At 38.9% G+C, this 14,957-nt stretch overlaps 1 protein-coding gene across 20 annotated transcripts in view; it reads left to right on the forward strand.

The window, feature by feature from the left end:
- The window catches only part of MAP2K5 (mitogen-activated protein kinase kinase 5), a 275,073-nt gene that overhangs the window by 45,762 nt on the left and 214,354 nt on the right, over positions 1-14,957 (forward strand). For all 20 annotated transcript variants that reach the window (XR_014817174.1, XR_014817176.1, XR_014817175.1 and 17 more), the window contains exons 5-7: positions 2,848-2,888; positions 3,860-3,927; positions 10,809-10,857. Coding sequence is in view for 16 of the 20 variants with exons in the window: in XM_084978867.1 (XP_084834993.1) it covers positions 2,848-2,888; positions 3,860-3,927; positions 10,809-10,857 (158 nt within the window). In the remaining 4 variants the exon portion in view is untranslated. The remainder of the gene's footprint in view (positions 1-2,847; positions 2,889-3,859; positions 3,928-10,808; positions 10,858-14,957) is intronic.

Consider the following 14,957-nt stretch of genomic DNA (forward strand, 5'->3'; position numbering starts at 1 on the left):
TTAAATTTTTTGAAATATGAGACTTAGTCTCCCTATCTCTTTGGTGTTCGTGCATAATATTGTACAACTTGTTTTAGTTTTCTGCAGTCCCGCTTTTTGCTTATTTATCTACATCAAATGTAGATTTTATTGCAATTTTATATTTATAATTTTATATATATCTTTCTGTAAGTTTGTATAAATTTATAGATTATGCAAATTTACACAATTAGGATATAGGCATTGGGTATATCACCTGGGTCTACTGAGTTGGTTAGAGTCCCTCAAACCTTAGTTTCCATGATTAGGCACAATGTTAAAAAGAATATCAAGACTGAGCAAGTCAGAAGGATAGGAGAAAACAATTCTGTTCTAACATTGTTGCCAAACTCTTCCTTTGTTCACTGGTGCTAAATAGAAACACAGAGATAATGTTTTGGGTGAAGTAGAAAAATCATTGCCAGGCAAAGTGGGCCATAATAGGCTAGTGCCCTCAAAACTGTTCCCCCTAAAGGGGGTAGTGGAGAGTCTTACAGTGTTCTAGGAGCACGGCACAATCAGCTTGTGGATCTTCTTTTGTTTGGTTGGTGGTGAGGTAATTGGGAGTCAGCATCATTAACTTTCTGCTTCCAACCAGTCTGGGTCTATATGCTTGTGAGTCGCATGCAGTTAATGGCTAAACTATTATTATTTTGTCTTGTTTGACTGTTTTGCTTTCTCTCTGCATTTTCTCACTTCTCTGATTAAGGTTTTTTGTTTTTTGTTTTTTTGTCTTTTTAAGGGCCACAGCGAGGGCATATGGAGGTTCACAGGCTAGGGGTCCAGTTGGAGCTGTTGCTGCCAGCCTACACCAGAGCCACAGCAACGCCAGATCCGAGCCGCGTCTGCGACCTACACCACAGCTCAAGGCAACGCTGGGTCCTTAACCCACTGAGGGAAGCCAGGGATTAAACCTGTAACCTCATGGTTCCTAGACGGATTTGTTTCCGCTGTGCCACAGCGGGAACTCCTGATCAAATTTATTTTTGACTAGAGTTTTTCTATAGACAAAAATCAGGCAGAGGACATGGCTGGGGGTCTATTCTGGGAAAGGGTCCTGCTCAGTTACAACACCAGATCTTCCATTCCAGGTAGTACAGTTGCCTTGGATAGCAACTCTTAGCTTGGGGCTAAGTCCTCTTTGTAGCTAAAGGATATGCTGACTATTAATAAATATGAAAATAGACTAGTTTTTTTTTTTTTTTTTTTTTTTTTTTTTTTTTTTTTTTTTGGTCTTTTTGCCTTTTCTAGAGCCACTCCCATGGCATATGGAGGTTCCCAGGCTAGGGGTCGAAGAGAAGCTGCACTAACTGGCCTACACCACAGCCACAGCAACACGGGATCTGAGCCACATCTGTGGCCTACACCACAGCTCACAGCAACGCCAGATCCTTAACCCAGTGAGCAAGGCCAGGGATGGAACCCTCAACCTCATGGTTCCTAGTTGGATTCGTTAACCACTGAGCCATGACAGGAACTCCTGAAAATAGACTAGCTTTACAGTAACTTCTGACTCCACACCTTTAGGAAATATGAGGTTAGTGGGTTTTTTGAATACTGTTTAGATTTCCAGTCATAAAGATTTAAAAAGCCAGTTGAGGAACGAAGGAGATGTTATGGTAGGAGGTAAGAATTGATACCCGTCTTTCATGTTATGGTTAGCCACTTTCTTACTAAATGAAGTTTATGAATGCTCTGGGTACTTCAGAGGAAATGCTCTGAAGTGTTGTCTTAGGAGGTATTAATGGTCCCTAAAGGGCCAGATATCAAATGTATGTGACTCTTGTTTTGTTCAAAAAGTTAATTTCCATTTTAAGGAAAGAGGATTTGGAGTCTTAATTTTACTGTATTATAGAAAAACAAATAAAAATCATTTATTAACATTTAGGGTTTTTTGGAAAATAACAATTTGAATATACTTGAAATATGCAGAACTAAAGCACCTGATGTGCTTTGTAATTATTAACCTTATCTTATTATTAAACAGCTCTATTTCTTGTCAGATACAGAGGAAAATACATGTACATGTGAGAAAGGAGCAAAAAAAAAAAAAAAATCAAATTCACCCTTCCCCAAACAATCAATCAAAATTGATGGCCTCTTAACATACAAAATGTAGGATGATGTAGTTTACAGATGGAAGCAGCCTATATCATGGGCAGGAAGCTCTTTTATAATTTTAGCATTTCATGAAGAATCCTTTACTGAATGGGAAAAGTACCAACTTGTAACTCAAGATGGTGTCAGGAAATTAATATTATTTTTCCTGGCATTACTTTATCTTTAATGTTAGTAGATATCAAAATTTGCAAGCAATGTAATGAAATTAATATCTCTGTGTTTTAACAAATTTGCTTATTTCTGTGCAAACTAGTATTCAAACTTAGATACTTCATCTTAGAATCTTTAGTAATCTTTTTTGCCATTGAAAGACACTTCTCCCACTCCCCTATAAAAACCCTAGCTATTTTCAATGTAGTCTAGGTGATAGAAGATATGCAATGTAATAGGTGAGAAAAGATTGCAGAAATTTGAATTATGAAAGGAATGTAATCATTTTAGCTCAGTTAACTTGATTTTTATATGTTTTAAGCAGAAATTGAAATTTATATGAGGTGGTGTCAGAAAGCTCTTTGCATTTATAAATGCTCACTCCTGCAAGTTAAAAACCCTGGTTCATAATTCCCACTTTGGGTCTTGGGAGCCACTTTTCAATCATTTCTCTCTGCTAATTTTGGTGTCACCCTCATTTCTTTTTAAACGATTCATTTTGAGCAAATTTGTAAATGGCCCTGATGTGTTCTACAATTTAGTCAATTACTGTTTCAGCCTGCAAGCCTCCTGGGGAACGGAACATACATGGCCTGAAGGTACGAATTTCAATAATTGTTTCAGTAAAGTTAGATGGATTTGTAATGCTGTGTTCCACTTATTGAAATGTCAAATAAAACTGCACTTTCTCAAGCTCTGACAAGCAGTCCTTTTTTTTTTTTTTTTTTTTTAATGGAATGTGGAGGGGGATTCATCTGTAGTATTTGCTCAGTATGTGTACATATTTGGATATAGGGGTTTTAGTGACATTTTGGGGAAAAATTTGGTGTTGTTTTTTTTTTGGTCTATTTCTTCAGGATGATCCTGGGCACTGGTCTCCACAAAGATTTATTTGAGTGAAAATATAGATTTCATTTCAGTGGTTAATTAAGCACATAAGCTTATTGCACACAGAATACCCCCCTCTTCTTTTCACATTTTTATGCTAAAAACATATATCTATTTAATGTCCTTTTGTTGTTCAGTGTGTCTTGAATCCTGGATTTCTGCTTAAGGCTTTACATTTGAAAGAAAAACTGGCTATTGTATTAAACTCAAGCATTTTATAATTAATTACTTGGACCGCATTTTTCAGTGCATATGACGCATTCTTCAGTGTTCTGCCTGGTTTCTAGAGCTGGAGGGATTTGACAATGTGAGGGTCACTACTAACCCCTGGATGTATTCTTAGTATACTTGTTAAACATATAAGACAAAATGAAAGTGAATTGAATTTTTTCTCTAGAATTGAATTCAGTTCTAGACAATGAACTGAAAAATTTCCCTGTTTGTCGCTCTCCTTTCCAGCATTGTTTAAGTATTTGAATAATGACAGAAACGAAGTATTATGTAATATAGGAGTTGAACAGTCTCTGTAACCTATATACTGAATAGACTCCAACCATGGGTCTACCTAGCAACAAGCTAATTAACCTTCATAGTGAAATGAGAAATTTGTGGCAAATTATAGGTTAATTAGAACTGTGTCCTCAGAACACAAGACTGATCAAAAATCTTTCTTTACTTGTAGGTGAATACTCGGGCTGGACCCTCTCAACACAGCAGCCCAGCAGTCTCAGATTCACTCCCAAGCAATAGGTAAGAGTAAGCAAGTGAAATGTGCCCATAAGCATGACTATCTGCAGAGTTGGGGGTGCGGAAGAGGCATGTTTGAAATGATACCTCTTTTCTATAAGAGCAAAAATGTATATGTAGCTAAGAAGAAATCTGACCAATTCAGTAACCCTAGCTATGTATTGACTGAAAAGAAAGGACCTCATAGAGAAAGATAACATTAGACATGTTGAACTATTAATTTTTGTCTGTGGAATGGTTTTTCTTCAGTCTCCAAATTCGGTGCCTCCAAATTCAGAAAATTCAATGCCTGTGACTGTTTCATTCTTTGATGATCTAGTTTGTAAGTTGTATAATGCTTATTATTTTTTGTCTTGGTTATCCATCTTTCAGCAGTGTTGTGATTCACTTACATCTTCCCCAGAAAGAGACAAGGAAAAAGTAAAGTGGTGAAGTTTAAAGTGACCAGCCAAGTTGCTCGTTTTTGTATCTTTGGTTGTGTAAGAGATTGAAATACTGTTGAAGGAAGATCATTTTCATTATTTCATGCTAATGTTGTCCCACACAGGGATGGATCCTAAACACGAGCCTCTTCAAAGTGTTCTTCAGACAGGCCTGAGAACTTACTTCTAGATGATTGAAGTCCTCAAGTAGGAGGACATGCTTAAGCTGGTAGAATTCTATTCTACCATGATAGGTCATGTTTGGTACACACTCAGTTATTCAGCCCGTAAAACGTATTACAGTACTTGAAAATGACACTGAAAGGCGATTGCTCTGTGTGTATGTGTTTACATTGGTGACTGAAAAGCTAAAGTTGAACCAGAAAACCCTTCCATTGTATGCCCAGGTCTTTCTGCATTTAGGGCTGCAGTGTAGTTTAGGCTTCTACTTTCTCTTCCATGCCCCTCCTTACCCCCTCTACCCACTGTCTTTGTTCTTTTGCCACTGGGCATTATTGTGAGTAATTCAAAATCTCTTCGGACTCTCTCTTTGCTCTCCTATCTTCTCCCCAAAAGTCACTTCCTTGACTGCTTTATTACAGTGTCAGTATATCTACCTACAGCTTTCCTGCTGTGAACACCCTAATCTTAAAAGTATTTCCTTCTTAAACAATTTGTTCTGTCTTAAAACACATCCACGATGAGTTCCTGTCATGGCTCAGCAGAAACGAATCTGACTAGTATCCATGAGAACGCAGGTTCAGTCCCTGGCCTTGCTCAGTGGATTAAGGACCTGGCATTGCCATGAGCTTTGGCATAGGTTGCAGATGCAGCTTGGATCTGGCATTGCTGTGGCTCCAATTCGACCCCTAGCCTGGGAACTTCCATATGCTGTGGGTGCGGCCCTAAAAAGACAAAACCAAAAAAACCAAAAAAAACATGCACTGATTGGTTTTTCACCAGTGGATCATTTGTCTCGTGGTCAAGAGGGGTAGATCTTTTAGTCCTGCTCCAAGCACTTGGCCCTGCCAGGTCGTGCTCTGCCGCCTTTCTTCATGCTTGTTGGGCCTGCAAGCCATGGCCCACGTAGTAGAGGCGTGGGACTGAGGATCACTTGTTACATTCAGCTCCAAGAGGTCAGGGCCTTTAATTATTACCACTACTTGTAGAAAAGTCTAGGTAGACTGACCATGAACCTTGAGGGAAAACAGGGTGCTTTAGGTTAAAGTTCATCACAGTGTGTAAAGCAGGATGGAGTTGAAAAAGATGGCAGCAGGATAACTTCTCAGGTCACTCAAATTTGGTTATAACCAAAAATCAAAGTGAATTAGCTTGGTTTTTAAACAATTATCATTTATATTCACAGAGTATTATAAAATCTTCAGGTTAGGCAGAGACTATCTGACCCAGTGGTTCTCAGCCCTTTGTTGTAGCATCTTCCCTTAGGGATATGACAGCCTCCCAAATAGTAATGGTAATTTGCTCCAGGAGTGATTTTTGTTATGGGAGGAGTGCAATTTGAAAAAGTCCTACAGGTGGTTTTAATATGCTACCCTAAGTTGGCCTTGTTCTGTGCCCCATGTTGGTAACTAATCAGAAGTATTTATTGAGTGCCTCCTACTTATTTGGTGCTGACCTCCCCTCTAGGAATACAGTGTGGTCCTTGTTCTCTGGAGCTAGCTGTCTAATAGATATACAAACCAAAGAAACAAACAACACAAAACCACCCCGATATACAAATAATTATACTTTATAGTGTTATGAAGGAAACAGATTATGGAAAGAGAGAACACAGGGCAGGGATGTGTATAGGTTTAGGCTGGGTGCCCAGAGGAGAGTGACATTCCACTTAAGCCTAAAGGATGAGGAGGACCTAGCCACATCAAGAGCCAGAGAAAGGCATTTCAGAGGGTGGGCAGAATACAAGATAAGGCTTTGGCGACCAGTTTGGCTGCAGCCCAGAGAGGGGTGCTGGGTTAGGGGAGGGCATGGCTGGGGAAGGGGTGGAGGGTAGAACATTAGAAGTGATAGGAGCCAGATCATGTGGGGCTTTGTGTTTGAATTTCCTCTCAGCCAACTGGCAAGCCATCAGACAGCTTTCAGTGGAAGGGTGCCATGGCCAGTTCTGTGTTTATAGAAAACTCTTTGCCTGTGGTGTGGAACACAAGAAGGAGAAGCCCCAATCTAATCTCATTCTCCTTGGGTACTTGACTCCCCACTCCTTGCCCAATGGTCATCCAGGTTCTTCCTGAACATCCCTGTAGCAGGAATGCTCTTTACTGGCTGAAGCACTCGTTCCTTTGTTCATGAAGCTGTCTCAGGACATTCTTTTTTGTGAGCTGAGATTTATCTCCTTTAGCACCCACTCATAAAGGCTGAAGTTAGCCCTTAGAACAGGGCTGTTCCCTCTTTTTAGGTGATAACTCTCCCAGTCATCTTCCCCCCAGACATACTTCTTCTCCTGGATTTTCTGTCTCAGTAAATTCTCCCACATCCACCCAGTTGCTAACTCCTGATGACCTGCTGGTCATCTTACACTGCTTCCTGGCACTCCCTCAGCCCTACATCAAGTTACCCCCTTCATTGGTAGGTTCTACCGTCTGAATCCCTGCAGAGTCTGTCTACTTGCCAGCATCCCTCTGCTGTGAAGGTAGTTCAGGCTCCCCAGATTACTGCTATATAGCCTCCCCTCCATCTTGCCCCAGTGCAGTCTCCCTCCAGCACGCTGCAGCAAGTGGTCTTGCTAATGTGTGTTCTGAGCTCGCCATTCCTCCCTTTACTACTTCTCACAACCTTGAGGACAAACTGTATGCTCCACAGCACGGGAGCAGTGGCCTCCCACAGAGAATGGGTCCTCTGCCCTCTTTAGCCCCCCCGGCCTGCCGCTCCTTCTCTTTTACCTGACATTCTGGCTCTGCTGATAAATACATGGTGCCGTTAATGGATCACATTTCCTCTCCTCTGCTTCACATCTGTTGCTGCCTCATTCCTGTTTTCTTCCTCTTTTAATTCTCTCCTTCACCTTCCATCTGGCTAACCTTGGTCATCTTTGGGAAACAAAGCTGTTATCTTCTGAAAACTGTCCCTAGTTATTGCCTATCTCCTAGTCTACACCAGACTTCTGTAAAGTCCCATCATCTCCCTGCGCTTGCTTTTACTGTAGCGATTAACACATTGTGTTATAATCTCCTTTGTCCGCCAGTAGATTCTGTACTCTTTGAGGGCAGTGACTGTAGCATATTCATTATTGAGTTCCCAGTTCCCAGCATGATGCTTGGCACATAGTTGACAGTCAGTAATGCTTGAATAAATGAGTGGATGAATGAATTTATATTCCCTTTAAGTCTTATCTCTGGATAAAATTCTCCCACCTTATTCGACTTTTCTGATACAATCTTATTTCTAGTCCCTGTACCCTTTTACTTTTTGGATATCTCAGTGTCCCTTTTAAAGTGTCATACCCATGTTACAGTTGTATCATATTTAAACTTTAAAGTATTTTGAAGAGTGATATAGCTCAATTCACTATGATCATGCATATAAACAAAACACCGAGTAAACAGGGGCACAAAGAAATTGCCAGGATATATAACAAGGACTTTTTACCAGACCAAGTTGGTAGATATTGGCATAATGAAAGAAATCAGTTTTTTCTTCTGTAGCTCTCAAGCATGAATTGGTCTTTGCCTTAGGTAGATGACTGTTTATTAAGCCGAGTTCACTAATCCACATGGTGTTCCTAGGCCATAATTACTGAATTCAAGTCTCACTGCCAAGACACGGCTTTTCCTAAACATCTTGGCTTTCTCTGTCTGTAAAATGAGGATGATTAAACTTTCCATCTAGTTACCTCTGGTGTTAGGAAGATTAATGAAGCTGTATTAAGGAATCACATTTTGTTTCTTGGATGAAAGGTGTTTTGTAAATGCAGTGAATCAAAATGTTATTATTTCAAGTTGCATGACATAATGGAATATCTGTGGAGAAGTATTGCATGGGCATTGTTTGGTTATTTCTATTTTTATAATAATTGCAAATATTAAATTGGGACCATCTATGGGAATACAAGGATCCATATGTTTCCCAGGGAAAAAAATATGTGTTTGTGTAAGAGAGACAGACTGACTTTGAGCAAGGTCTATACCTTAATTTTTTTTTTTTTTTTTTTTTGTCATTTCTTGGGCCGCTACTGCAGCATATGGGAGGTTCCCAGGCTAGGGGTCTAATCGGAGCTGTAGCCACTGGCCTACGCCAGAGCCACAGTAACGCTGGATCCGAGCCGCGTCTGCAACCTACACCACAGCTCACGGCAACGCCGGATCGTTAACCCACTGAGCAAGGGCAGGGATCGAACCCGCAACCTCATGGTTTCTAGTCGGATTCGTTAACCACTGCGCCACGACAGGAACTCCCAATTTTTTTTTTTTTTTTAATATACAGCAGGAATTGCTATTCCCCACAAGGATACCCATAGGGCTATGGCTATTGTGAGGATTAAATTAGGATAATAAGTAGTAGCATTTAGCACAGTGCCTGGTACATGGTCATTGCTCAGTAAATGGTAGCTGCTATTTTTCTCTTTTGAGTTTAGGCAGTTGTTTATTTTTTGATATATCATCAGCTTTAATTCTGTACTACAAAATCCTTAACCGCTACTTCAGTACATGAATTTTAAGACTGGGGAGGACATTATTAAAGTTTAGAACCCCTGGTTGAAAGCACATTTTATAAACTGGGGAAGGCAGAGACTAGGCCTCATAATCTGCGCTGATAACCAATGAGATCCTGGTGTATAGCACAGGGAACTATATCCAATCATTTGTGATGGAACATGATGGAGGATAATGGGAGAAAAAGAATGTATGTTTATATGTATAACCGGGTCACTTTGCTATGTAGTAGAAACTGACAGAACATTGTAAATCAACTATAATAAAAATTGTAAAAAGACAGAAATATTTAGAAAAGTAATTATAAATTGCAATGATGAGTGTGGTCAAACTTGAAGTTTGAGATTTTCTCAGATGTAATTTTTTAAAGGTACCAAATGAATGTGTGTGTGTTACTATCATACAATAACATAACAACCACCATTTATCAAACACTTAGCATGTGGTAAATCAGTGGACTGGGTTTAAGGGTGGGAAGGGAATGGAATATGTAGAGAGATGAGTAAGATGTGGTCTCTGTTCCCGGGGAACAAAGACATCTACAGGTAACTGTTCCATAGGGGGAGAGTTAATTTGGCAGATGGGTAGAGGGTGAGAGTAGATAGATTAAGGATAGAATTAACAAGTTTTAAATTTCAAATTAGAACATTAATAGGAGGAGGTAGTATTTTACACACCACTTCACTAACTAGGCGGATATGTACAGGTATAATTCATTATAAAGCTAACAGCGTTCTTTGGCCACTTTGCCTAAACTTATCCATATAAATGTTTACATGATCCTGTACTTCTGAAGAAGAACATTTTCATATTTTTAAAAAAAATTTTTTTTGCCACACCTGTGGCATGTGTAAGTTCCCAGGCCAGGGGTTGAACCTGTGCCACAGTAGTGATCCAAGCTGCAGTGGTGACAATGCCAGATCCTTAACCTGTTGCACCACAAGAGAACTCCTCCTCATTCTTTGTATAACTCTGGAAGCTGATTCTCATAGCTATAGGAAAGGAAAGAGAAATGTCTATGTGCAAGACACAGTATTAGAGCTTTTTGTAGTATTTAATTTTTTTTATTATACCGTAATGTTGATATTTTCCCCATTTTATAGAAAGAGGAAGTTGAGTTTCAGAGGGATAAGTATCATGTTCCAGAGCACAGAGCCAATGAGTACCAGAGGATTTACTGCTACTAGACATTTGTTTCCCAAGAAGGTGAATTGTAACTCTTAACCATAGCAAAGATCAGGACTTAAATTATTTTATCATTTGAAGTTCTGTAATCTTTGTTTGCCTTGAACATTCTAAGAGTAGTTATTTAGCAGATGACAGCATCCACATAAAATGGCCACTGAAAGGCTATCCAAAGCCCGTAGAACTAATAGCAAAAAGAGGTCTCTGAAGTAGTCCATACAATATTCTAGCTTCGTTGTTACAGTAGGCTGCTTACTTTTTTTTTTTTTTTCTTATGTCCTTGCCTATGGCATGTAGAAGTTCCCTGGCCAGGGATCGAACCCAAGCCACAGCAGTGATCCAAGCCAGATTTGTAACCCACTGAGACACCAGGGAACTCTGACAGTAGATTTCTTTATTGCTTTAGATTACTAATGGGGTTTCAGTCTTATAGTGATACCTTTGCCGTTTTGCCAGTTACTTTTGGAAAGATTTTATCTAGGGAGAAGGATGTGAAGAGTGTAATCTATATCTATACCTAAAACAAAAGTGTATTTTAGTCTGGATTTTCAGTGGTGCTCAAAGGTGTAGATGAATTTGCCATTAAAATTATGTCTTTCCTTTTTAGCTTAAAGAAATCTTCTGCTGAACTGAAAAAAATATTAGCCAATGGCCAGGTAAGTGTCATTACATAGTAAGATTTTCAGATAGTAGCAACTTAGTACTGTCCAGTTTTTGTGTCCATAAACTTAATAAACAGATGAAGGGCCTGTGAATTTCTTCTTGTCATAAAAGAATTACATGGCTTAATTTGATTGGCAGAACAATTTGCAGCACGTTTTTCAAACTGTGCTAATGGGTTTCACTCCCAGCAGATTGAAGTACCATGCTCATACCCTGCTGCCAGCTCAGTTTAAAAAAAGTTAATCAGTTCTGAACAAGTGTGTCAACCCATGGGTTGTTGAAATGGCCCTGCATCCTAAGGTGACTATTTCTTTCATTATCTTTTAGGAGAAAAAGAAAAACTGTTACCTTCTCACCTTAGTTTCTTTTGTCCTGAAACAAACACTGTCTTTTTAGAGGAACATAGTCACAGTGGAGCTTTGGCATTTAAAATTCCTGGGCTGCGGAAGCCCTCGGTTTGCCTAGTTGGCGGCCATCTAAAGCAGAATGACCTGCCCCAGTCGGTGAGGGATAGACAGGCCTGCAGGCCAGTTATTTCTCACTGATTTTGATTCAAGTAAATGGACACATCTGAAATAGTACAGTGCTTTTAAACATACACTGGTAAATTAAGCTACCTACAGGGTCCTTGATTCTTCAATAGCAACATAAATGCGTTTTAATGTTTGTTATAGAGGAAGCCCTTTGATAGCCTGGGAGGCAGGCTCCTGTCCATTGCGATCAAGCCTGCCTATTAGGCTCTATTGACTGAGACATCTGTGTCACCGCAAATAAAAGACTCTTATTGATTTTCTTAACTGCTGTTCACTTCCCGTCCATGTTTCGAAGGCTGAAATCTTAATTATCTCAGATGCTTATTCAGTGCCTCCACACGCTGACCTCTCCAAGCCTCATTGGCATTTCATGAATCAAGTACTTGTAGTGAAGCATGTCAGGAAGACAAAGCTGGGTCCTCATGCTTGTCCTTTAATATCACCTGTAACTTTGTGGCCTAGTAGATGTGTATGCTTTAGAATGATGACTGTATGGTGGTGCTTCTGGAAGCCTTACTTATTTAGCACATAACCCCTTGAATACAGTTAGAAGAAATAAATTGATCTGGTTTTGATGTGTGGTCATCATCTAGAGTGTGTGACTTCCAGTGCTTAAATATTCAGTATACAGCTAAGGAGAATATGGTGGTGTAAATAATCTTTTTTTTTTTTTTTTTTTTTTTTTTGTCTTTTTGCCTTTTCTAGGGCCGCTCCCTCAGCGTATGGAGGTTCCCAGGCTAGGGGTCCAATCGGAGCTGTAGCCACCAGCCTCCGCCAGAGCCACGGCAACGTGGGATCCAAGCTGCATCTGCAACCTACGCCACAGCTCACGGCAATGCTGGATCCTCAACCCACCGAGCAAGGCTAGGGATCAAACCTGCAGCCTTGCGGTACCTAGTCAGATTCGTTAACCACTGTGCCATCATGGGAACTCTGGTGTGTATAATCTTAATGGTCTCAGAATTTTAGATCAAGTTTATCTAATGATAGTACTTATAACTTTAAAGCAGCCAAAGTTTTGTTTAGATTGAGGCCCACCCCTCAATTCCCAGCAGGCCCCTACTACCCTGCCTGTTTTCTGAAACATGGACCAAAACCTGTCGAAAAGCAAAAATATTGAGCCTAGGGTATTTATGTATCTTCAACATGCTTGCATTCTAGTTACTAACTATAATTTATGTATGAGTTACTTGTGTTCTTCAGCTGGAAAATATATTTCAAAATTGACATAAATTAAGAAGCTTTAACTACATTTGTTCAACCCAGGCAATGGAAAATAACCTGTCAGAGAGTCCTCTTTCGAAAATGAAAAACAGTTTATTTCTAGTGCAAAAAATAAACATTCTGAAATGTTCCTAAGGTCCTGACAACAAACATAGTACCATAAATATCTTAATGGTCTCAGGAGGTTCTCTGTGGTGGAAGATTGTCATGGCAATGATTTTTGACACTTAAAGATTGTTTATTGCTTTCCTTTGGGAATGTGATAACCTCACATTAAACAGTATGGTATTTCTTTTCTTTTAAGGATTAGCCTTTATTATATTTACTTTCATTCGCAAAAGTAAACAAAACAAAACAAAGAACCCCTACCTTTGGAAGTCTTCAAAATACCACCTCTCCCTCCTAATTCTTCAATCCTAATTCTGCTGCTATTGGGTAACAAAAGAGTGAGCAAGATTGCATTGCAGTGAGGTAATGTGCACATTTGTGGCATCAATAAATTTCTGAGCTGAACACTGACACCACTTGATATGGAAGATGTAAGTCACATTTAACGATACTTTAACACTTCAGCGTAGTTTTTTATTTTAGTGGTTTATGCTCTCAAGCATTAATAATGATTTGCCTTTCCACTAGCCTCCACTTAGATTTAATAAGGAATTCATATTAATCATTAAAAGAAAGGGACATGATTCTTCAAGATAATCAAATATTGACAGGTTAGAAATAGCTTTCTGCCTGGGTTCATTGATATAGGTTATGTGATATAAATATTTATTTCTTTTCTGTCAGTCAGAGTAAATGCCACCAATTGATTCAGCATTGATATAGTGTCAACAGTTCATAAGAAACATTTGACTGGCTTGTGTTTTCCGATTAGTCTCTGCTCTATAAAGTGGGATTTACTAAATCTCTCCAATTGTCTGCTCATAGAGTGTGACTGCTTTCTGAAACCATTATTGCTTCGATTTGTGAAGCAAAGGTCTAGTGATAGGACTAGTTTCTGTCAGACCTTTACATATAAAATAAGGATTAATTGAGCATTTTTATTTTAATGATTTATAAGCAATAGGTACTGATTCTTCTTAACATAGGCAGACAATAAACAAAGAACATTTTCTTTGCTGATCCATAATTGAATTCCATTTCATTTTCCCCATTAATTTCATTAATATGATATTAAATCAAACACTTTTAAAAATTTTTTAGTCTTTGGAATGGAGACATTGTTTTTCTGTTTTCACTTTATGATGAAGGATTCCTTTTTTTCCATCTGAAAAAAAAAACAAATCATAATGCATTTTTGGCATGTTTTATTGAGAGCTATAAATCAGTACCACTGATGTGTTTTCTGGATGTGTTTTTCCCACTTCAGTTTTAGTGGGTATCATCTGTTTTACATTGGCCCTTGATTTGAAACTGATTAGAAATGGCCCAGTGGGTCAATTTAAAAGATTAAAAAAGTGCGGTTACTCCAAGGATGTATGGCTTTGACCTTTGCATCTCTAAAGTTGTTTTTCCTCTGTTTGTTTTTGATAATTTGTAGGATAGGGTGACAGTATTTTTCTGTTCCTGATAAATCAAGCATAAATGTACTGTGAAGTCACAAATCTAGAAATAATTCTAATCCAGCTGCGTATTTGGCTATTATTTTGAGAACGTCAAATGCTTTTAGAAAACCTTTTTGTGTTTAGAAAAAAAAAAAAGGAAGATATATATTCTCCTATAAAATGGGCTTTAAAAAACTGTATATTACCAGTACATAAAACTCTTAGATTCTCACAGTTCGTCTTGGGTCCCATATGAAGATGGGAACGTCGATGAGACTGTGTGAGTCCGAACTGCACATTGCCTTCTCTCCCTGCGCAAACACGACCTTCCGCCCCAAAGGTTGTCATGTCCCTGTTTCTTTCACAGCTCTCACCTCTCATTCAGCAGCACAGATCTCCATGCCCATCATCTCTCCCAGCTCATTTGCAGTCTTGGCAGTTGATGTGTAATTGTAACTCTCAGGGCTTTTTCTTCCTCCTCCCTCACATCTGTTATTCTGTTTTATTTGCTTTTTTTAGTCAAAACAAGGAAACTGACTTGTATTTTAAAAGCATTTGGTGTTTTTATTATTCTGAATAACAACTGTCTTTTTACCTTTTTTTTTTATCTAAAGAGCTGTGTGATTTCTCTTCTTCAAAACAAATATCGTAGTTAATGAAATTGCTTTTAATTTTTGAGTACCCTTCAGTTGATTATTTTCCTTTTTATGAGCCATTGACCATTGATGGAGAGGATGTCCCTCCATACTCACACAGAACATCAGCTGCTAAGGTGGAGCACTGAAC

The sequence above is a fragment of the Sus scrofa genome, chromosome 1 (assembly GCF_054392235.1).
Source record: "Sus scrofa isolate SSC_HxYL_T2T_F1_AM1 chromosome 1, Sscrofa_HxYL_maternal_Yorkshire_Landrace_v2.0, whole genome shotgun sequence".
In the NCBI taxonomy this organism is placed as follows: domain Eukaryota; kingdom Metazoa; phylum Chordata; class Mammalia; order Artiodactyla; family Suidae; genus Sus; species Sus scrofa.